The 24,957-nt window shown below is 36.8% G+C and overlaps 1 protein-coding gene across 1 annotated transcript; it reads left to right on the top strand.

Annotated features, from left to right (window-relative positions):
- Nucleotides 1–5,189: 5,189 nt before the first annotated feature.
- LOC127441018 (serine-rich adhesin for platelets-like) lies at nt 5,190–15,161 on the top strand. The gene is made up of 5 exons (XM_051698134.1): nt 5,190–5,398; nt 6,292–6,579; nt 12,172–12,450; nt 13,362–13,528; nt 14,063–15,161. Exons 1-5 carry the CDS (start codon nt 5,335–5,337, stop codon nt 14,105–14,107), a joined length of 843 nt encoding a protein of 280 aa, XP_051554094.1. The 5' UTR covers nt 5,190–5,334; the 3' UTR covers nt 14,108–15,161.
- The last annotated feature ends 9,796 nt before the right edge of the window (nt 15,162–24,957 follow it).

Here is a 24,957-nt window from a genome sequence, read left to right on the forward strand (position 1 = left end):
AACAAAAACAAAACAAAAAAACATCCAGTGAGCAGCAAGTTCTGTGGTCGGAAAATGCCTTGTTGATGAGAGAGGTCAACAGAGAATGGCCAGACTGGTTCGAACTGACAAAGTCTACGGTAACTCAGATAACGGCTCTGTACAATTGTGGAGAGAAGAATATCATCTCAGAATGCTATTCTAAGATGCGGGTTGGCGCTGTTTTGGCGACACAAGGGGGACCTACACAATATTAGGCAGGTGGTTTTAATGTTGTGGCTGATCGGTGTTAGCCTACTGCTGTTAAAGAGAAGGAAAAAAAAAAACGTACTAAACATATAGCTTTCACACATTTAATTTTTATGAATAATTTTACACCCTTAAATGCCTCCTCAGAAAAGCAGATGGATTGATTTAGGCACAAATTAACTGCTAATCATACACAGTTCATGAGCAGTTGATGTGAATTTTCAATTAATGACAGCAGTGTCCCTTCAAATCAAAAATCAAATCACTTTTATTGTCACACAACCATATACGCAAGTGCAATAGTGTGTGAAATTCTTGGGTGCAGTTCCGAGCAACATAGCAGTCATGACAGTGATGAGACAGTACCAATTTACAATAAACATCAGATTTATACAACACAAGTTACATATCTAATATACACAACATTACACACAACACAATATACAAATAATAATATACAATGTACAGTATACAATACACACAATATAGAATACACATTATACAATAAAAATAGTATATATAGTATATAAAATATACAGTAGGTTGTATTGTACTGTATTGACCTTCAGGCTGTCAGCTGATAGTCAGTTGCCAGTGTGTTGTTAAGAGAGAATATAATTTATGATAGTCCAGTGTGAGCTAATAAGATTAATAAAGTGCAGTGCTGATGTATATTGATCATGGGAGATCAAGAGTTCAAAAGTCTGATTGCTTGGGGGAAGAAGCTGTCATGAAGTCGGCTGGTGCGGGTCCTGATGCTGCGATACCGCCTGCCTGATGGTAGCAGTGAGAACAGCCCATGGCTCGGGTGGCTGGAGTCTCTGATGATCCTCCGAGTTTTCTTCACACACCGCCTGGTATATATGTCCTGGAGGGAGGGAAGCTCACCTGAAGCTCACAAGCTTCAGTGTGACATGTTTTACTCCATCTAAAACTACTTTAATATTTTACATCTAACATTTTTCTGTAGTCTTGTATAGTATAGTAATATTTACTTGAAATATGTATAGTATAGTACAGTATAGTATTGTACAGTATAATATAGTATTGTAATATTTATACTTCAAATATATAAAGTGTAGTATAGTTTAGCAATATTTGTTCTTCAAATATGAATAGTATAGTTTTGTATAGTCTAGGCCTAGTATAGTAATATTTGTTCTTCAAATATGTATAGTATCGTATATTATATAAAAGTATAGTATAGTAATATTTGTACTTGAAATATATATATAGTATAATATGGTATAGTTTTTTACAGTATAGTGTAGTAATATTTGTACTTCAAATATGTATAGTATAGTTTTGTATAGTCTAGGCCTAGTGTAGTAATATTTGTACTTTGAATATGGATAGTGTAGTATAGTATGATATATTATAGTATAGTAATATATGTACTTCAAATATGTATAGCATAGTATAGTCATATTTTTACTTTAAATTTGTCTAGTATAGTATAGTATAGTATAGGCCTAGCCTAGTAAAGTAATTTTTGTACAACCCCAATTCTGAAAAAGTTGGGACAGTATGAAAAATGCTAATAAAAACAAAAAGAAGTGATTTGTAAATTATATTCACACTTTGCTATATTGAAAGCACTACAACTAAACATTATATGATGATTTACCCTGTGAATTTTTTTATTTATTTTTTTATGTACAGTAATTTCAAATCAGATGATTGCAACACACTCCAAAAAGTTGAGACTGGCACAATTTAAGACTAATAACAATTTCACGATTTGAAATAACAAGGCAATGTGAAACAGATGTTAAACAGGTGAAGCAATTGTGTCATAGTACTGTATTCTGTATAAGGAGTCTCCGAAAACAGCCTAGTCCTTCAAGAGCAAGGATCATTCAAGACTTGTCAATTTGCCAACAGATACTTCAGCAAATGAAGGAACAATGACCCCCAAAGACAAATTGGAAGGATTTTGGACATTTCACCCTCTACAGTGCACAATATAGTTAAAAGATTCAAAGAATCTGGTCAAATCTGCGTGAAGGGCAAAACCACTTCTGAATGCACGTGTTCTCTGATCCCTCAGACGTCACTGTCTTAAAAAACATCATTCATCTGTAATGGATATCATGAACATGGGTTTGGGATTACTTTAGTAAACCTTTGTTAGTCAACACCACTCGCCACTGCATCAACAGATGCAAGTTAAGACTTTATTATGCAAAGCAGAAGCCATACATCAACACTGTCCAGAAGCACTGCCGACTTCTCTGGGCTCGGTCTCATCTTAGATAGAAAGTAGAACAGTGGAACCGTGTTTTTTGGTCCAATGAGTCCATAATTCAAATAGTTTTTGAAAAACACAACCGTCGTGTTATCCGGGCTAAAGAGGAAAAGGGCCATCCAAGCTGTTATTAGCGTCAGGTCCAAAAGCCAGTGTCTGTATGGGCCAAGGGTGTGTCAGTGCCCATGGCATGGGTAACACGCACATCTGTGAGGGCACCATTAATGCAGACAGATACGTACAAATACTGCCATCCAGCACCGTCTTTTCCAGGGAAGTCCCTGCATTTTCCAGCAGGACAACTTCAAACCACATACTGGCCGAATAAGCAGAGAGTGTGGGTGCTAGATTGGCCTGATTGCAGTCCTGACCATCTCCAATTGAGAATGTGTGGCGCATTATTAAGCGCATTAGATGGCAACAAAGACCCCGTACAATTGTGCAGCTAAAGATACATAATGGATGAATGGGGGAAAATTCCACTTTCTAAACATAGCAAACTTGTGTCTTCAGTGCCCAAATGCTTAATAAGTGTTATTAGAAGAAATGGTGATGTTTCACAGTGGTAAACACTCGACTGTCCCAACTTTTTTGGAGCGTGTTGCAATCATCTGATTTGAAATGACTGTACATTAATAAGAAACAATGATAGGTAAAACATCATATAATGTTTAGTTGTAGTGCTTTAAATATAGCAAAGAGTAGAGCTGCATGATTCTGGATAAATTGAGAATCACAATTTCTTTGCTTAGAATAAAGAATAAAGAAAAAAAAGTGCTTATGTGATTTACAAAACCTGGACATAAGGGTATTAAACAAAGTAACATGTAATGTACTAGAAGTTCTGACAAAATGTTCTCTACTTCAATCTATGCAAAAATGCAATGAAGTTGTAAATCAAATACATAAATTTAAATGTCCTAAGTCCACAAGAGGGTGCAACGAATACGTTACAAACTAAACAGCACCTTGTTATTATTGCAAAATAAATAGATAAATAAATAATTATAATTCTGTTAAAAAAGTGCATAAAAATAAATTAAACGATTTAGTCTGTTTCTCACATGCTAAGTAAAAAGCAAAACGAGTGGAAAAAAGCTTCATTAACAGTTTTATGTCAACTTAGTTTTGCACTGGTAGGCAAATATGCAATAAGACACTGTTATTTTACTCATTTACTATATAAATATATATATATATATATATATATATATATATATATATATATATACACACTACCGGTCAAAATTTTTGAAACACGACTGAAATGTTTCTCATGATCTTAAAAATCTTTTGATCTGAAGGCGTATGCTTAAATGTTTGAAAGTAGTTTTGTAGACAAAAATATAATTGTGCCACCATATTAATTTATTTTATTATAAATCTAAAATTTAATAAAAAAAATAAATAAATAAATAAAAGTTTTTGAAATTGATGACTTGGACCAAATAATAAAGAAAAGCGGCCAATATGGGAACTTCAATACTGTTTAAAAAGCATCCCAGGGTGATACTTCAAGAAGTTGGTTGAGGAAATGTCAAGAGTACATGTCTGCAAATTCTAGGCAAATGGTGACTACTTTGAAGATGCTAAAATATAACACAGCTTTGATTTATTTTGGATTTTGTTTAGTCACAACATAATTCCCATAGTTCCATTTATGTTATTCCATAGTTTTGATGACTTTACTATTATTCTAAAAAGTGAAGAAAAAAAATTTAATTATAATAAAGAATGAGTAAGTGTTTCAAAACTATATATATATATATATATATATATATATATATATATATATATATATATATATATATATATATATATAACAATTTAAATGAAAACAGTGTGGCCTTCAGTGTCTCTTGTAAAAATTGCTCCAAGCTTTTATAGGAATTATTCAAGAGCCAATAATTAAATAGAGAACAGTGTAAACAGTGCTTTAAGTTTTTCAGCAACAGTAATTAAACATAAAAAAATAATAATTCTAATATAAAAACATTAAAAAAGTAATTTAATGCAAAATGAAACTAATATCTGACACTCTTTACTGTGTGATTATTAGATATACATTAAGACTGATTTGATGCAGTAAGAATGCCCCAATGCCTGTAACAGACAGCATGCAGCTTATATACATTTGGACATCACACAGATCTAACACTTTGAAGAATTTGTCCCGTCTGCTTATACATGAACGTCTGTGTTTGCTTTAATAACTCGTCAAGACAGCGCAGATTTCATCATGTCTTTTTACACTCTTGTAATTCATTAACAGCTGTGTTTACATTCATATCGCCTAAAGAGGGGTATTTTGATTAAAAACAGCGCAGAGTCTCGTGCAGGATTGCTGCATTCATCACGAGACACAAGCGTACGGGCAGACACACGCATATGAGCGTCTAAAAACAGCCGGCTGTGATCAAACAGCTCACGGGTAGCGAAGTTAGACAGATCTAGGTAATGCCGGTATTTTTGTAGCATTGGTCGGTGGCTATTAAAATATTAGGTCTGACGGGACGGTCAACCGGCACACACGTGGGTCGCAATAAATAACAGTATATGTCACAATTAAATTGACACGATTATATTTGATTAATCGATTCCTTTGCATTGGATTCGATTCGCTGTAATTAAAACAGTCTGAAGCATGCTCTTCATATAGTTATTCAGACCAAAGGTTGCTTACGTCTCCAGCAGTCAACCACACCCCGCTCTCAAACACCAGAAGCCTCGGGATATTTTTAGCGCTGATGATGTCCGCTGTCATCTAGCGTAACGGAAAGATCATCTCGGGAATCGAGCGACAGCTAGCGAATCTACACGGTGCCCGCGCTCGCTCGCTTAGCGTCGCTTTATTTAACATGAGGACTGAACGGGGTTTAATTATATGGACTGCGATGCTTCTTCATACGTATTTGATAAAAGGTAAGCAGTGATTTACTTTATGCTTTCAACGTGGATATTCTCCAGTCTGCAGTTGTCGTTGCAGTCTCTGCAGGCTTTGTCTTGCACTGATATTCATATGAGTCTTTATTAGCTTTCTGCACTTAAAAATAGGCTATTTGTTTGCAAAAAAATGACATCGCTTTGCCTATGATGAGTCAAATTAATTGAAGAAAAGGGCATCTATCTATCTATCCATCCATCCATCCAATAACACTTATTCTGTTATTTTAAAAGTATGTAATCATTGACAGAATATACTGTACTACGTTACAAAGACGAAAAGATGAATACACTTTGAAGAATACACATTTTTCTTTTTTTTTCAACTAATTTTTTTTTTTTCTCTAATTCTCCAGTTTCATTTATTTATTTAAAGTTCCCCCCTATAAAGTGCTAATTCGATTCCTGGAGTGTTCGTTTCATGCTAAAACTTTCAGGGGTGTTAATGAGCAAGAAAGAGCTCTGAATATTTATTTGGTTAGATCTCATTCCTCCCCCCCATTTGTTTCTCTGCACCTTCTTGACACATAAAGGTCACAAGTACTTTGTTCTGTGGGTTCACTGTGTGACCATTCCCCAACTGTACACATCCGGTCTGGAACACCCACATACCCAATTCAGTATGAGAACACAGCTTTCTTCCTGTGGCTTAAACTAAATTAAATAAACACTTCATAATTGTATATAAAATATAATAACAGACATTTTTATTAGCATATATTTTTTTCCCTTTTTTAATGTTTGTCATCATGTTGTAAATCTTGTTTATTTTGATGATTAAAAAAAACTAAATTAGAAGTTTTATTGCCATTTTGATTAATAAATTAATTTGTTATTTATTTTGGGTTTACTTCTGTGTAATTCTCCCCTAGGTCAAACATCAGACTCGGCCCCAGACTTGTTCACCTCTCTGAATGAAGTCATTTCTAATGATCATGTGACTTCCAAAAGTGTCATTTTGGAATCACGACTCACTTCAACCTATCAAGATGTCTCGTCTCCTCCGACAGAGTTCTCAAACCCTGATGTCACACCTAATGTTCCTCCATCACAGCCAACCGAAGACAGCACGGTGCACAGTGACACCTCTTCTTCACCAGCTATCTCACAGGCATCACAAGATGTCTCCACCCTCAACATGGAGAAAACCTCAGTACCAGGCAAGAGTAATGAGATTAAACCAAATCTCATTTTAAAGGCAGTCAGTAATTTATCAGTCTAACTAAGGTTCGCAAACAAACGTATTACCCATCACTTTAAGAACAACAACATGTCACAGTGTACGGATGCATACTTGGTCATTTACACAATCCATCAGAGTTTTGCACTAATAAGCTGAATACATACTATCGAAACATTACTCTGAGTATCCTGACCATGAATTACCGAAATGTAGGATGGCAAGGGACGGCAAGGGGTCATTTGTATGAGGAACTGTCATGAGGAAAGCAATAACTGATTAGAAGCTTTATTAATATTCATCAGGAAAGTTCTACCTGATTGGTCGGTAAAACTAGAACCCAGACCTAACCCTAAATGTTTTGGAACACGGTGGCAAAAGTAAACGACTGCAGTGTAAACTTCGATAGTGGTGAATGGGAGACCACACCAAATATATTTTTTGCTTACCCATTTGCTCCAGTATCAAAAGAATTACGCCACTGTTACGTTTCCACAACTTTCTAAGGGGCCATTTACACGACAACATTTTCAACTAAAAACGGAAAACTTTTTATGCGTTTTGGCTGTTCGTTTACACGACAACGGCGTTTTGGGGCCTGAAAACGCAAACTTTTGAAAACGGGTTTCAAAGTACAAGTTTTTGAAAACGATGCCGTTATCGTCTCCGTGTAAACATACAAAAACACGAATTTGTGAAAACGATGACATCATGCGCACGCGTATTATATGTTCGGTCTATAGGCATGCGCACGAGTACTTAAAAACAATGTGCTAGACATTCAAAACTGCCGGACTACAGGACTGTTTGTGCTGCTCAAGATTTTGAGTTTATTGTCGCTTCTCCAGCAAAGTAATTGTAGTAATAAAGCAACATCATCGTCCGTCTAGACAAAATTGCTCGATGCTTTCGCCAACTTCATCGTTTGTATTCACCACTCTGTGGAAGAATGCTTATGTGCGCAGGCGCGTAGTGTTTCTTTACAAAGTGACATCGCCAACTACTGACCTGGCATGCATAATACAGCGTTTTTAGTCGGTTTCTCGGATCCGTGTGAACGGGGATCGTTTTGTCGTCTGTACGCGAAACTTTTCAAAAACACAAAGAAAAAACTTTTCCGTTTTTAGTACATCGTTGTCGTGTAAACGTACCCTAAATGAAGAAAAAAGTAGAGAGTGATGGATTACGACAGTCAGAAGACAGAAAATGTCAAATTTATGAAAAATATCAAACTCCAGGGTAATATAATATAAGGCATAAACTGACACTAAATAATAAAAATTTTATAAAAATTGCAATTAAAAGTCTGCTAGATTTACGGTACAAAATAAGGCAGAAACATATCATCACAGACTGTGAAAAGGGTCCACTAGAAAATATACAAAACAAACAAAACCGACAGGAACCAGAAGGATGATTGAACAGGGCAAAGGGCACGAGACAATCTGGCACAAAACAGCACACAAAGGGACAATAAAAAGGGACTGCAATCAAGAGAAAATAGAAAGCAGGTGCAACAGATGATGTGCAGTAATCAACATGGAGGGTGTGCTGCCACGTGAACTGTCAAAACAAAACACACACAAAAAAAAGACAAGGAGAACAGCAGCAGATCACTCCACAACCCTGACACATAGACCCTATTCACACTAGCACCATCTTTGATTTTTAATGGGAATGACAACGAGGCTATTACAGTCTCTTCAATGGGCTGTACTGCAGTTTAAAGTGTTTTTGGATCGTTCTGTGGATAAAACATTGATCAAATATCTGTCCAAGAACATTCAGTATACAAAGAACTCCAGACAACATGAGTTGTCTAGATGTGATCTATGAGCTTTATACAGCTTTATACTGTTCGTGCCATTGAAGAGATGTTAAATCTATTCCTATGAAGGTAAATCAGTAGCAAAACTTGAGAGCTTGCTTATTTGGATTTGAGAACTTGTACAAAAAATATTTGCACTCTTGAAATTTACACTCACAGCACCAATGTGAAAACTTGTAAAATAAAAATTTGAAGTTGAATGTTGCAATCTGCACTCAAAGACAATAATTCAAAGCTTGTGTTCTGAATTCACAATCGCAGACAAGTAGTCACAAATGTGTAAAATTACATTCACATAAATACAACTACAGACATAAACTTGTATTACACATTAACTTGTACTTTGTACATTTTTGCAGAACAACCACAATTCGGTACTTATAACCTCTCAAATCTGGCACTGCAACTTAAAGTTTTCACGCCTTGACTTTTGCAACTACTTTTGCGAAAAACCTGTAGCATACACATGCGAGAGAGCAAGACCAGTGTTTGGCAGGGAGGGGAGGGGGCAATGAAGTGGTTTTATTGGTTGATGCCTAGCCAATGAAATGGGAAATTTTTGTACATGATGGCATCATGCCACAGCACCAGCCCGCACCATTTTTTTAGGGCAAAGCAGAGCCGGTCATCGCGATGGAGGGATCTAACAATCCGAGGGTACATTTTTTAAGAATTTATTAAATAGTATAAAGAAAAGTTTTGTAAAAGTGGTCTTCATCAATAATATATGTTAGTATATCAGTGAAGGAAAACCTATTGATAAGTGTGGGAGTTTTACAAAACTTTTTTAAACCTTTTAATTAATAATTACAAAACGTAGCCTTGGATTGTTAGATCTCTTCATCGCGATGACTGGCTCTATTTTGCCCTAACAAAAAGGTGCAGGCTGGCGCTGTGGTGTGACATCATTGCGTATAAAAACATCCCATTTCATTGGCTAGGCATAAGCCAATAAAACAACTTCATTGCCCCCTCCCCTTCCCCCACCAAACGCTGGTCTTGCTCTCCAATGGCACGGAATGTTCAGGAAACATATTAAAAAAATTAAAAAAAAAACACTATTTTTGCAGTTTAGTTTGGTGACAGTAGTGCCGCAGAAATTATATACTCCAGTTTTAAAATAAGTTAATTTACAGTAATTTCAGCAATTTTTCATATGTCTCATTAGACATCATCATTAAAGGATCCATGGTAACACTTTACAATAAGGTTCCATTTGTTAAAGTTAGTTAACAACATTAGTTAGCATAAACTAACAATGAACAATACTATTACAGCATTTATTAATTTTGGTTAATGTTAATTTGAACATATACTAATATTTTTTTAAATCAACAGTTGTATTTGTTAACATTAGTTAATGCACTATTAATTAACATGAACTAACAATGAACAATTGTATTTTAATTAACTAACATTAACAAAGATTAATTAATGCTGTAAAAAAATATGCTGTTCATTGTTTGTTCATGATACCTAATAGGGGTGTAAATCGAACATTTCATCATGATACGATCTTATATCGATTCTCTTGGCCTGCGATCCAATATTTGCCAATACTTCAGACCCTGCGTACTTCCTTGTCTCACATGAAAAGTGTATTTAGTGCTCATAAAGTGAAATGAATGTAATATTGCTTCATTGCCTGATGGAAATGCGTACGGACGTGGCTGACATGAGAATATTAAAATAAAGGTGCATCTTTAAAAAAAAATCTATATCGATATTTACGTGTTGTATCGATAACATTGGATCATTTGTTATTGGATCGATGCATCGTTCCAGATCGATGGATCTTTACACCCCTAATACCTAAAGCATTAACTAATATTAACAAATGGAATCTTATTGTAAAGTGTTACCGAATTCATGAAATTGCTTGACGAACACAGTTTTCATTTCTGTGTTGACATATTTACTATTAAAAAACAGGAAACATAGGAACATTTTGAAATCATGACTTTGAAATCACAAACACAGGAGGAACATATTGAAGAGCTCATCCCTTTTTTTAAATGGCCAACAGCCTTTAATTTCTGTCAAAGATTAAACCATTTTTGCTTCTTGCTATTGCTAGTTAGTGGCAGGTGGGAGGGACAGTCTCATTGTAGAGAGCATTTTATTGGACAAAAATGTATAGACACCTGTGAGTGCAAGGTGAGTAATCAATATTTTTGGTTTGTTTTGCCAAAGAAGAACATTAACATTGTTAATTCCTATATCTTGCCAAAAGTTCATTTAACTAATTGAATCAGTACTCTAGCATATAAATGGCCTCAAAGCTAATTGACATGCGCTGCGTCCGAATATCCATACTTCCCTACTATATAGTATGCCAAAAACAGTATGCCAATGGTGTAGTGTGTCTGAACACCCACTGATATGATTGGCTCTCTGCTCTTTATTGACCTGCTCGCTCATTGCCATCTCACTGCTCACCGCTACTAGGCGGGGCTACTAAAGTGATAAGGTAAAGTAGGTGTTGATGTGTTTTCGTGGAGGCGGTCAGATGCAAATGACATCACAATGTGGAGAAAGTAGTCAATGAGTCGTTTTGGCAGCTTGGTTTCACCAAATGCTCTTTTTGCAGTGAAGAGGAAGTTTTGAGTTCTGAAACTTACAATGTGTTTTTAGAGTACAATGAACTCTTATATGTTAAAAGATCAAGGAAAATGTTATTCCTCATATCAAGACCCCTTTAACTAAATCAGAGTTGATTATTTTCACAGTTATTGTTATTACGTCATATATTTGGGTCACTGGTCAAGATGCACGTCACAAAGTATTACAGGAATCTATTCGTACTACTTGCATTCGTACTGTTTTACCGGATGAGAAGTGCGTCCTTCATCAAATATAGTACATATTTTGACAGTATGCGATTTCGGACACAGGGATGGACTAAGAGTCACAAAACACTCATTTTTATTTCATTGAATCTTTAAATTGCTGTTGGCATTGTATCTGCCATTGGCCACCCAACACTCTAGATGTTGGCTTTGGCATCAGCCATTGAAAAACACAGCCCGAGATGCTGGTAAAGATGGTAGCATTGTTTGTAAATTTGTTGTTGCAGTATTTGCTAAGTGCTTTGAGGAAACTGTGGGTTTGCTGCATATTGCTGTAGCCATTGTATGAACACGATGATGCAAGTTTCATAAGCTGACATTTGCGTTCTTCTTACATAGTGTGAGTGCATTCATGTGGGTGTATATCGCTTTGTTCCACTTTAAAGATAGCACACTGGGCTTACGGATGGCATGAATAAGGCCTGAACTCGTGAGGCTCTCAGGGAAAGTGCCGGTCCACATTCCACACACTTTATCAGACGTCTGTCCACAAATAATGGCTGCATGGAACATGACTGTGTTTGTAAATAATATCCTTCTCCCATGCAGTCATTACACTGAAAGCATATCTATATTTAGGGCAGCTAAATGTCTATTTATTGGTGTAGTACACTTATGCCAGACCTTACAATTATGACAGTTTAGAACATCCTATCAACCACCTAGTCAGGCCAACTCCAACATTGTGATGGTGAGTTTTTCATGAAAATCAAACACCACTCACAATTTCTTCAGAAAACGTTCAGATCTAGCTATAATATGCATGTTTTCCCACAAGTGCTCTTATTTTTTATTTATTTCCTTTCAAGTTCAAACTCTCTTTTCTTCACAGTGATTTATTCACACTTTTTGTTTTTGTTGTTGTTTTTTGTTTTGTCTCATTTCTCTCATGCAGCCTCTTCTGTAAGTAGCACAACAGTTTCTGATGTAAAGAGCACCATTTCAGAATCAGTAGTCACCACAGGTCCTGCAACATCCATCAGTCCAGGTGAAGGACATCAGACCTTCTCTCCTCTAACCAGCAGTGTGTCCCAGACAACACAAGCAGCTCTGCCAGTCACCCTGTCTTATCCTGCACCATCTCAGTTTGCCCTGACCAGTAGTTCAAAGGTCACAGGCCCTTCTCCACTGGAACACCAGGATGTGCCCTCTGAACTGGACGTGGGGGATGAAGGTGTGTGATGAATGGTTCTTATTGTGGAACAGTGCTGTTATGTACCAATCCAGGTTTCTTTTCCCACAGTGGTGCTATGAAATCAGGATTAGAATGGACTGACTGAGGAAGTGACCAATCGCGAGTTGCCATGTCACTAAACCATTCTACCAGAACGGTTCTCTGTCCTGTGTATGGTTAGCTGACCATGCTGGGAAATCCGGGCTGGGAACAGTTTGTAATCATACTGTACCAAACCGTACTCAAGTGGAAATGCGACTGGAACCGTTGCTTAAAACCGTTCTGCCCAGTAGTGGAAAAGCTCTTATAGATGTGAATGCTTATGCACCTCAGTATTCAAGGGGTGAAAGAGTTACTTTCAAATGTCTGTGCCATTAAACTGGATATGTTATGATTCAGGTAGCTAGCTATTAACATGTCGACAGAATATGCTTAGCGAGATTTTCTTCAGTGTTTGACCTAAAAGTTCAACAATTGTCTTGCGGCAACACTAAGAATGCAATGTGCACTTGCGTTGCATTATAAATAGTATTCTGACATATTTCAGAATGCAACAACAGTGTTAACATTCACATACTTATGTAGAGTATGTTTCAGGCCTAACATTAATTATCTACATATAAGAAAATTATTTTATTTTTTTCCTCAATATTCGGTCCATTTTGAGTTGTGTCTTTGGCTTAAAAAACTCATGTGACAGTAGAAGAGTCTACTGTATGTTTTGGCCATACTGCATCTCCTAAGCACAATCACCAACGATAATTTGATTAGTTTGTCTTGTTAATACTGTAATTGCCTCTGTGGTCTGTGCAGGGCTCCATTATGTTCCTTGAGTAGGCTACATGATGTTCCTTCAGTTTTATTAGTTCCTGTGATAGTGATAATTAATTTCTACTCCATTCACCTTCTAGAATCAAACAAAGTTCAACACGGTCCCACCTCCCCCCTGGACCCCCTGTTTGCCACTCTACTCTCCATTTTCATTATTTGCACCGCCATGGTCTTGGCCGTGCTCTTTCTCAGATTCCGCCAACGCAGTGAGCATCCAGAGTTCCACAGGCTTCAAGACCTCCCTATGGTGAGTCTCACAGCTGGATTATGTGTCTTAGAGCAGTGGTTCCCAAAATTGGGCCTTAGGTCTATTCTAATAGGGTCAAAGACAGTAGGAAAAAAAACGATGCTTACAGCAAATAATAAAATGCAACTAATCATAAACTCGTGCATATCTAAGATAGCAAAAATCTGTCACTTGCTTACCAAATATACTGTGTATCTTCCGTGTTGGCTCGCCACTTGATGTCCAATGTAAAATCTGGGTCTCGAAGCACAACACATTGAGAACCACTGTCTTAGATATTTCTGTATTTCTGTGCTTGGCATTTGGTAAGCAAGAACTTATACAGTATTTGAGACTTACTGACAATATTATAGATCACAAGACATGATATTATTTATTGTCTTTTGCATATTTTGCAAAACCATTAAATACTAAAGACTGTAATTAAGTGCTGTTCTCCATTTTGCCTGGCTCTTTGGAAATTATAAAAGCAGAGAGCGCTTTCAATCCAAGTGCTGACATCAAAAGTAAAACATCTGATTTGCTTTTCTACAGGATGATCTCCTAGAAGACACACCATTGTCAAGATACACCTATTAGCAAGAGAGAACTCAGAGCCAACGTTTCATAATTTGATCCCTCAGGCACCCAGTTTTACTGTTGATTGTAAATCCATTTCCAACATCCAACTGATCATGAGCTTTGATGGTTCTCAGGAATTTTGTGGCAAAACTGTCTTGATAAATTTGCATTATAATAGGATAACATTTGGAATGCATAAATTAGGATAAAATTAGTTATTCCCTAGGGTTTAATGAAATGCAGACAGCAAAAACATAAATCTGAGATACCTGAGGAATGATATATTGTCTTGAGAATAAAAACTATAAGTATTTCCAGAGTTTTAATATTAGTAATGATAGAACTTGATGTTGGCTTGAGATACTGTTCTCCTGAAAAAAAAAATAATCTTTTTTTTTAGAGACTATAATTGTTGCTCAACATCATGTAACTATCCTTTTGGTTAATTCATTAGTTTTTTTTTTTAAAGTAAAAAAAAAAAAATAGAATTCTATACAAGCAAATAATACCATACTTTTATTCTTTTCAGGGGTTTCAGTGTTTCAGAGACTATTTTTTTGGGAAGACTTCCCTATTTTTAGTATAAATTCCTCTGAACTTTTGCACTGTTAGAGCTATGATATTGTAGTGAGAAAAACCTTTTTTCTTTCTTTCTTTTTTTTTTTAATGTGACAGTGTTTTACAGAATGATGAAATATTTGGGGTTAAACTGAATTGTGATTTTGATATTTTTGACAAAGTTGATTGTCTTGACTGCTTATGAAGGTTTAAAGTATGTAAAATAACTTGACATTTATTTTAGCATATTCACTTCTGTCTTCTCTTGTGTTTGTGGTAAACCTAGTGCCTACTGTACTTTGTGCCAAAACTGACTTACGGTAAATTAACTGGTAAATATATATTGCACAGTTGTGTTGGTGAGATTAACCTGTAAAGAGAAGTTTGTAATCAAAGAAAACAGTTTTGTGATGGTTCATGCTGTATCACATTTACACAAGTTCAATAACATGTGTACATGTAAAAGTCCTCAATGGGTAAAATTGGGGTACAGTATATACAAATATGAATAATATTGAAGGTGCACTCAGTCATTTTTTGATATATCGAAGTAGTTTACATTGGCTTACACTGACACCTAGCGGCCTGGGTGCTGCATCAATTAAACACAGTAGTATTCAGTTACTGATGCCATTGTAGAAATTCACTATTCACATTCAGCCAGGATTAATTTAATCCATGACTGAAAGTGTCCAGTAACAGGGCAGTTACTGAGATTAAGCAAGTAGTATTCAGCCGGTCATGTGATTCTAAAATGACATCCCTCATGAGGGCACCCCTACCCCATGTAGAATAAAACAGCTTTAATAAGGTTACTGATATGACTCTTTATCTCACATGAGTGGTCATGATTTCATGCATATGTTTCAAAATTACTATGAGGAAAAAATTGTGATTTAGAAAAAAAATGCTTGAAAAAGTCAATTAAAAATGATTAAACTTTATTGCCTAGAACTAGCAACAATGCGGAATTCATGCATGCGCAAAACTGCTGTATTTAAAACTCTTTTCTTATTATAGTAAAATGAATAAATATAAAGTGTGGAACAGAATAATGGATGTAAAATAGTTACATAACAGAACGACATTTAGTATTATAATAATAACAACAGGAATATTATAATAAAAATGTTATCATCACAATCATTTAGAAATATTAAAAACTTGCATAAATTAACAAAAGTTAAATTTCATTCTTAAAAAGATTTAACTTTATATAGCTTTGTTTATCACAGAGTACAAAATATCACAACAAAATTGTGTTGAAGCTATGTTGTTACCCCAGTTAAATTTTTATTAAAATTATAATATTAAATTCAATAACCTGAACACTGATTTAATAGGTGAATATGTATCATCATACCAGTTTTGTCTGAGAACAATTGCAGGTTATCATCAACAGCTTTCGATCAATCAGTGGCTGCTCCTGTGAAATGATGATGTCACCAAACGGCTCATCCTGTCATACCATAACATTTTGTTGCTCATTGAAAGACCTCACGTAAAAAGCCAAAATCCCAATTACATTTTCATTAACATTTATTGATTTGGTTTACAATAATGTAAAGCCTATCTATGATACACATTAAGATTCTCCAACCTAGTTGTCCTTTTAATCATCATTTATTAACAACTCAACACAAAAACTCTAAAACAGTCACATAAATAGGCTTATATGGTAGCTAGTTGACACCAGAAGGGTTCAACACCTCCAAGTAGGTCACGTGCAGACGTGCAATACTTTAACTCAAACTTAAATAATAATTTAAAACAGTGACATAGGCCAGCTCCTGGCAACAGCGTACAACAACTTGTTGTTTCCAACCCAGGCACAAACCATCATTACCGTCTCAAACAAAGAAAGAAATCGCAGCCACCTATCTGGCGTTGTCTATTCAGCGTGCACGCCGCCATTACTGCTGAGCTAATGCGACTCCATTCATAAAGAGGACATGGGACCAGAAACTACCATACTCACCCTACCCAACAGGACTACCGTTAATACTATAGTGGTTACAGCCATCACAATAACATGAATCAGAACTCATTGTAAGATGAAATGGTACAGCCTCTATCACCATCTTGCCTAGCATTGCCTAAAAGATTTGGGCAACAATTCTGTGGCTGGCCTGAAGAGGCAGCAGCGAGTAAAAGGTGACCAAAACTTCAACAGCATCTAGAGGCCTTGAACAGAAGAAAACTAGTCATTAGAAAAGCTTTTATAGACAAATTCAATGAATTAACACTGGATACACACAAAGATCCTTTAAGGCAAGTCAGGTCACTCATCAACCACATTCATAACCATACCTGCCAACATCAGATTGTGAAAAATAGGGAGATTTGAGACGTGGTTCGAACGTGCGAGGAACGGTAACCGGTGGAGTTTCTGGTGCCCCCCTAGTGTAAGACTATGCATCCATAAGTAGTAGGTGCACTATGCAGACTGCGTAATATGCATATAGGGAGCGGGAGTACCGGTCAGTAATACTACAATGAAGATGAATAATACCAAGAAATAACCCACGACTTATCCAAATATAATTATTATCTTTTTTTTATCTTATGTATACATCTGTGTTGGTTTATATATATATTTTTTCATTTCTTTTTTATTTTATTTATTTTAATAATTATTATTTTCTTCCTTCACCTTCTTGTCGTTTTGACCCAGTGATAGTATTCATACATTGTTGGATCTGTGTAATGTTGTACATCTTATTGAATATTTATGAATCCTTCTGTTTTTCAATAAAAAAATCCACAGTTTTAGCACAATGTGTGGACTTTTCAGATGACCCCTTACCCACCATATGAAAAATTTTCAACTTATATCAATGTTAAATTAACAATCTGGAACGGTTTTGCTGTGACTCTTAATTCACGTCCCATATTGATTAGATACAGAACGCATCATTTCATATTTAAATACGGGACGAACCTGTATTTTACGGGACGGGTGGCAACCCTACCGGGAGGTCTAATACATCCTCATGAGAAAAGAGTGGATGCGGAAAATCGTGAGTTTATCTGGAGAAATGGTAAATGGGGAGCACTGCAGGAGGAGGGGTAGAAAAACAGGAGAAACCAGATAAAATCAGGAGTGTTGGCAGGTATGCATTCATAACACCTCTGGGCAGCTATTTTCAGTCATGCAAGTACAGCTCCAAATAATGGTTAATATTACATTCAAATAAAAAAGGACATTTTTAGCTGTACCTTACTGGTTCCTCAATATCCATTGAAATCTCTGGAATCCTCTCCTCTGGGATGTCCTCCAGACTATACTGAATTGCTGGAACAGGCGATCTAAACACATATGAAAGCCCATACTCATTGCAGCAGTAATTGAATGAATGAATGAACGTTACATTTATATAGTGCTTTTTCTGACACTACACTCAAAGCGCTTTACACAGTGAACAGGGGGTTCTCCTCAACCACCACCAGTGTGCAGCATCCACCTGGATGATGCGACGGCAGACATAGTGCGCCAGTACACTCACCACACACCAGCTATATTGGTGGAGAGGAGAGAGTAGAGTTAGAGCCAATTAGTGGATGGGGATTATTAGGAGGCCATGATTGAGATGGGCCAATGGGGGTAATTTAGCCAGGACACCGGGGTTACACCCCTACCCTTTACGAGTAGTGCTCTAGGATTTTTAATGACCACAGCAAGTCAGGACCTCGGTTTAACGTCTCATCCGAAGGACGGTGCCTTTTTACAGTATAGTGTCCCCGTCACTACACTGGGGCATTAGGACCCACACAGACCACAGTGTGAGCACCCCCTGCAAATTTATTGAGAGGAACCTAATTATTTATCACAATTATATTCCAATTACATTCATCACAAACCGGTTGCTACTGACCTCTAATTTCATCTCTCTCTCTCTCTTTTGAACATTTTGTCACTCTTCACTCACCGTCTGCTTTCTGGCATCTCGAGTGGAGAAAAATCTGTATCTGTTGTCTCCAAAACCACCAAAGAGGCTGCAATATCAACATGAGCATTTAGTATGTACAGTATATATAGCAACAACAATTTTTCTTAATTTGTAAAAAAATTGTCTTTTCTCTTTTCAAAATACACCATAATCACCACCAAACACAGGTTTACTCTAATCCAAGAGATTATTCCACTACATTTAAAATTTTTCTCATATTTCACCAGGCATTTCTTGCTGGGAGAGGCCAGACTCCACCATTTCTCTGGGAATCTACAGTAGTAAGGATGCATAACAAAAGATCAGTCACTAAAACTGTTTAGCATGTTATGTGGATTATGGGAGGATTGTCATTTTTGTGCTACCCGTTGTCTGCCTCTGACTAGTCAAGGAGAGCTTGAACATGGAAGCATTTGTATTATAGATTTTTACATATTCTGGTCTAAGGTGACCTGCCACCACTACGCTAAGGTGTTGTGTGTGGTTGTCAGGGCATTGCTATGTGGTTTTTCGCACATTATTATGCAGTTGGGTATACTGTAGCTCAGGCGATAGCACAAACGTCAGTACAAATGGAACAATTGAGGCGCCAAAGTTGAATACTTAGGGTTAGGAAATTGTTCAAATAGTATAAGCATAGTAATAATAATGCTTGCCATATAAAATACCATTAATATGATTCACTAAACTCAATTAAGCCTTCTCTGAGTGTACTGTCCAGCTAGAGGAGGGCATGTGGGTCAAGTATGTAAGGGATAATGTACAGTAAGCCTGTTGTTATCGCAAAATAAATCAGTTCTTGTATCACCTTGAAGGGGTATATTTTGCAAAAACGACCAGCTGACTGTACATTATCCCGCTTAACACAAGACAACTTGCCAAATAAATAAATAAATGGACTTGAAATATTGAGTGGAAATTATTTTATTAGCTTACATGTAGAGATCGCAGGTAGATATGAGAAGTAGGAAAGATAACTTGCAATATCAGAGCACTAAATGGCCAATCAGAATGGAGTATTCCAGAGAGTCGTGTAATAAGCAAGTGTGGTGAATAGCACAAATACCGTACATCATGCATGCTAACCTCTTTGGAGCTCAGCTCTCTCTCCTGCTCTCTCTCTTCTGGTTCATGTCTTTCCTACTCTCTTTCTAGTATCTCCTCTTCCATTGGAACATCCTAGTGGAACTCGTTTACTCTACCATGCCTTTGTACCCCTGTTTTGTAGGCCTGTCTCGAATTGGCTGTTTTAGTGTCTGTAGCTTTAAATGCTAAGGAGCTACTGCTCACACACCCCTTTCTGGAAGTGGGCTGTGCCTTTCCTGCCAGTGCCATGGATACCCTGGGGACAACAATGCAGGAGAACTTAAACAAATTATAAATAACACAGAGAACACACTAAGTCAATCATCTTACTGTATTGTGCATAACAACGGTTGAGTTATGAAATATGAAAAACAGCTATAGTTGTCGAAAATACCACTATTGTTTCATAATCGTTTTTGAAATAATGACCGGTTTTATTACACGGAAAATCTTCATTGCATGACCACTCAAGTGGGACTGTGGAGGACGCCAATCAGTTTATATCGTAACCGAAGCAGAGCTACAACTTCATTGTTATGGAATAAGGTAGTTAGGGACTAGTTGCTACGTTACACAAAGCACAATGTTTTCACAACAAGTGTTTTTTGTGCAATGTGCAAACAAGCAAATTCAGAAAGCCAAATTGCAAACATTAAAAAAGTATAAAGTGCGAAACTTACGTCTTGAAAATCTGAAGATGGGTCACGGAGAGTTGGTATCAATCCATCCTTGATCCTTAGCTTTGAGGCAAATCCAGCCTTGTGTTGACCATCGTTGATGAAGCAGTCCGAGTTATCTGGCGAGGAGATAAATATGGCGGACTGTGCGCTGCTCGCTCAGGTTTTAATGAGGGCGGATCTAAGCTACTCGGGCAGATCTCTTCGCCAGCCGTGGGCGGTACCTTTCCCATTTTGACATCATAAGGGGCTGCAAACCTGAATTGTTCATTCATAAACACTGTTTTTTTATTGATGGGGAAAGGAAAGAAACGAGGGGATGGTCTTTTACCATATTTTGTGGTTGTCTACACACACTGGGGACACATAATTATGATAAAAAAAAATTAAAAAGTGGATTTTGCATACTATGTCCCCTTTAAAATCATATGCCTTCAGAAGACTTGGAATATGAAACATAAGCCGCATGGACTACTTTTATGATATTTTTGGGTCTTTTTTTAAGCTTTAAAGTGAGGCACTGTCAACTGCTATTGTATTGAAAAGATCGAGGGCTATCTTTATTAAAAAGAAAGTCATACAGGTTTGGAACGACATGAAGGGGTGTAAATTATGACAAAATTTTACTTTTTGGGTGAATGTGGCAGACACACTCTTGTTCAGTAGGGAAAGGAGGAAGCAGGAACCAAATTAACAATCAACAAGACTTTAATTACAACATAAAATGCAGAACTGAAAAACAACAACACATTGATGAACACACAAACAGAGCGGCTGTGTGCATCTCTATTTCTCTATTTCAAAGGACGTGTTATATTTTTAATAGCCAATAGTCTATAGTTTACATCAAATACTGGCAAAACTACACTTGACAAATGCAACAAAGACATTTTCAAAATGAATAAATTCCAGTCACTTCCTTCGCAACCAATAGAGCGCAACAGTGCCAGCCCACTTTTTCAGACATCTTGGTTCCAGAGGTATTTTTCCCATTCATTTTCTTCCAGAGGAATTTCATAAAATCCTTCATAAAAGAGTTCTAAGTCATAAACAAAATCAACCAGCTCCGAGGTAAAATCACAACATTACAAACTTGAAAAAGTATTTGAAAATCGGTCAAAAAGACAAAGATACAAGAATGTGTACTTACCGTTTTTTTTTTTTTATGAGGGCACGAATTACAATCCCATGAATCATTGCAAATGATATAATGGAATTAAATAAAAATTAAATAAAAAAAATTATAAATAAAGATCTGAAGCTGTTATTCTAAGTACAGAAACCATTTATAATAGATATTTGCAAATACATATTTGCAAGTCGCTGCAGAGCTTGTTTGATGCACTTTGTAGGCTGTGATTCTCTGATTGGTGGATCTTTCTTTGCTGGATCATGGATAGTGTAGGTCTACACCAGAAATTCAGCTCTTAACCATGATTTTGAAACAACGGAGTTGAAATAATGTGGACTGATGGTTTCGACAGAATCATATAAAATCTTTGAACAACCTCTGAGCTCATGGTCTGTCTTGGTTTATAAGTTATCGTTAAAATCAAATTTACATATACAGAAAATGAAAGGGATTTTTACTTCCGGAACCAGTCTGTTGCGCTCTATTGATGATTGTGAAAGGACATAACATGAGTCTTGGCACAACCTAAGACACACAACAACCATGCCAACAGGCCATCAGGGAGCATGTGACTCTGCCTAAAGGGAGGGAGGAGGAAGTTGAGGAACAATGAATGTTAATATCACTCAGAAATATGTCATAATCAGAAATAAATTGGGTTGCAAACTTTGAATTTAAAACTTAAAGCAATTACATGGCTATGCACTAGATGTTGTATTGAATGTACACTACCGTTCAAAAGTTTGGGGTCACTTGCCTGAAATGTTTCTCATTATCTTAAAAATCTTTTGATCTGAAGGCGTATGATTAAATGTTTGAAATTAGTTTTGTAGACAAAAAATATAATTGTGCCAACATATTAATTTATTTAATTACAAAATTAAAATGTTATTTAAAAAAAAAATTGTTTTAATCCAAGCAAAGTGTGGCCACTTTGAAGATGCTAAAATATAACAGTTTTGATTTATTTTGGATTTTTTTTAGTCACAACATAATTCCCATATTTCCATTTATGTTATTCCATAGTTGTGATGACTTTAATATTATTCTAAAATGTGAAGAAAAGAAAAAAAAGAAAAATAAAGAATGAGTAAGTGACCCTAAACTTTTGAACAGCAGTGTATATAATTTTTTGCATGTCATACAATACTTCTTCAATCAATTGCCATGAAGAGAACTAATTAATCTGCATTGAGCACAACTGTTATGTCAGCTATGTTTCACTTTTTCCACAGAGTGTTTTTGACATCTGGTCTGACTGACCTGATGTCTTCGTCCATCAAATCGATGTTTGCCTTCTGTTTGAAGCAGAGCAGTCTATCAATGGCCCCATGGGTGTCTTCTGAGAGAACAACAGTCATTAACAAACTATTAGAGAAACATTAACCAATCAATGGACATGTCAAACTCATCTCTAGGTGCTATATAAAGCATCTACAAAAATGACTTTACCTACTGAAAAAACAGTTTATGCTAGCATGTGCAGTGTTGGGGAGTAACAGAATACATGTAACGGGATTACATATTTAAAATACAAAATATAAGTAACTGTATTCCACTACAGTTACAATTTAAATCATTGGTAATTAGAATACAGTTACATTCAAAAGTATTTTGATTTCTGAAGAGATTACTTTGCATTTTATAATAATTTGTTTAATTTAATATTTAGTCCTTTCAGATGGAAAACATTTATACATATAAATGATGTGATCCAAAGTGCATTTGAACAGCGGTGAAACACTTTCTTATGATGTGTTACATTCATACGGGCGGACAGAGAAGTACAGTGCATCCGGAAAGTATTCACAGCGCTTCACTTTTTCCACATTTTGTTATGTTACGGCCTTATTCCAAAATGGATTAAAATCATTATTTTCCTCAATTCTACAAACAATACCCCATAATGACAACGTGAAAGAAGTTTGTTTGAAATCTTTGCAAATTTATATTATATATCACATGTACATAAGTATTCACAGCCTTTGCTCAATACTTTGTTGAAGCACCTTTGGCACCAATTACAGCCTCAAGTCTTTTTGAGTATGATGCTACAAGCTTCACACACCTATTTTTGGGCAGTTTCTCCCATTCTTCTTTGCAGGACCTCTCAAGCTCCATCAGGTTGGATGGGGAGCGTCGGTGCACAGCCATTTTCAGATCTCTCCAGAGATGTTCAATCGGGTTCAAGTCTGGGCTCTGGCTGGGCCACTCAAGGACATTCACAGAGTTGTCCCGGAGCCACTCCTTTGTTATCTTGGCTGTGTGCTTAGGGTCGTTGTCCTGTTGGAAGATGAACCTTCACCCCAGTCTGAGGTCCAGAGCGCTCTGGAGCAGGTTTTCATCAAGGATGTCTCTGTACATTGCTGCATTCATCTTTCCCTCGATCCTGACTAGTCTCCCAGTTCCTGCCGCTGAAAAACATCCCCACAGCATGATGCTGCCACCACCATGCTTCACTGTAGGGATGGTATTGGCCAGGTGATGAGCAGTGCCTGGTTTCCTCCAGACATGACGCTTGCCATTCAGGCCAAAGAGTTCAATCTTTGTTTCTCATGGTCTGAGAGTCCTTCAGGTGCCTTTTGGCAAACTCCAGGCGGACTGTCATGTGCCTTTTACTGAGGAGTGGCTTCCGTCTGGCCACTCTACCATACAGGCCTGATTGGTGGAGTGCTGCAGAGATGGTTGTTCTTCTGGAAGGTTCTCCTCTCTCCACAGAGAAACGCTGGAGCTCTGTCAGAGTGACCATCGGGTTCTTGGTCACCTCCCTGACTAAGGCCCTTCTCCTCCAATCGCACAGTTTGGCCGGGCGGCCAGCTCTAGGAAGAGTCCTGGTGGTTCCAAACTTCTTCCATTTACGGATGATGGAGGCCACTGTGCTCATTGGGACCTTCAATGCTGCAGAAATTTTTCTGTACCCTTCCCCAGATCTGAGCCTCGATACAATCCTGTCTCGGAGGTCTACAGACAATTCCTTGGACTTCATGGCTTGGTTTGTGCTCTGACATGCACTGTTAACTGTGGGACCTTGTATAGACAGGTGTGTGCCTTTGCAAATCATGTCCAATCAACTGAATTTACCACAGGTGGACTCCAATCAAGTTGTAGAAACATCTCAAGGATGATCAGTGGAAACAGGATGCACCTGAGCTCAATTTTGAGTGTCATGGCAAAGGCTGTGAATACTTATGTACATGTGATTTTTTTTTTTTTTTAAATAAATTTGCAAAGATTTCAAACAAACTTCTTTCATGTTGTCATTATGGGGTATTGTTTGTAGAATTTTGAGGAAAATAATGAATTTAATCCATTTTGGAATAAGGCTGTAACATAACAAAATGTGGAAAAAATGAAGCGCTGTGAATATTTTCCGGATGCACTGTAAGTTTGAAGTAAGTTTGGAGCAGAAGAAACAGAAATAAACCTTGTGTAAATTGTCAGCTTTAGGCTAAGTTAAAATGCTAT

This window comes from Myxocyprinus asiaticus, chromosome 5, assembly GCF_019703515.2.
Source record: "Myxocyprinus asiaticus isolate MX2 ecotype Aquarium Trade chromosome 5, UBuf_Myxa_2, whole genome shotgun sequence".
Taxonomy (NCBI): Eukaryota; Metazoa; Chordata; class Actinopteri; order Cypriniformes; family Catostomidae; genus Myxocyprinus; species Myxocyprinus asiaticus.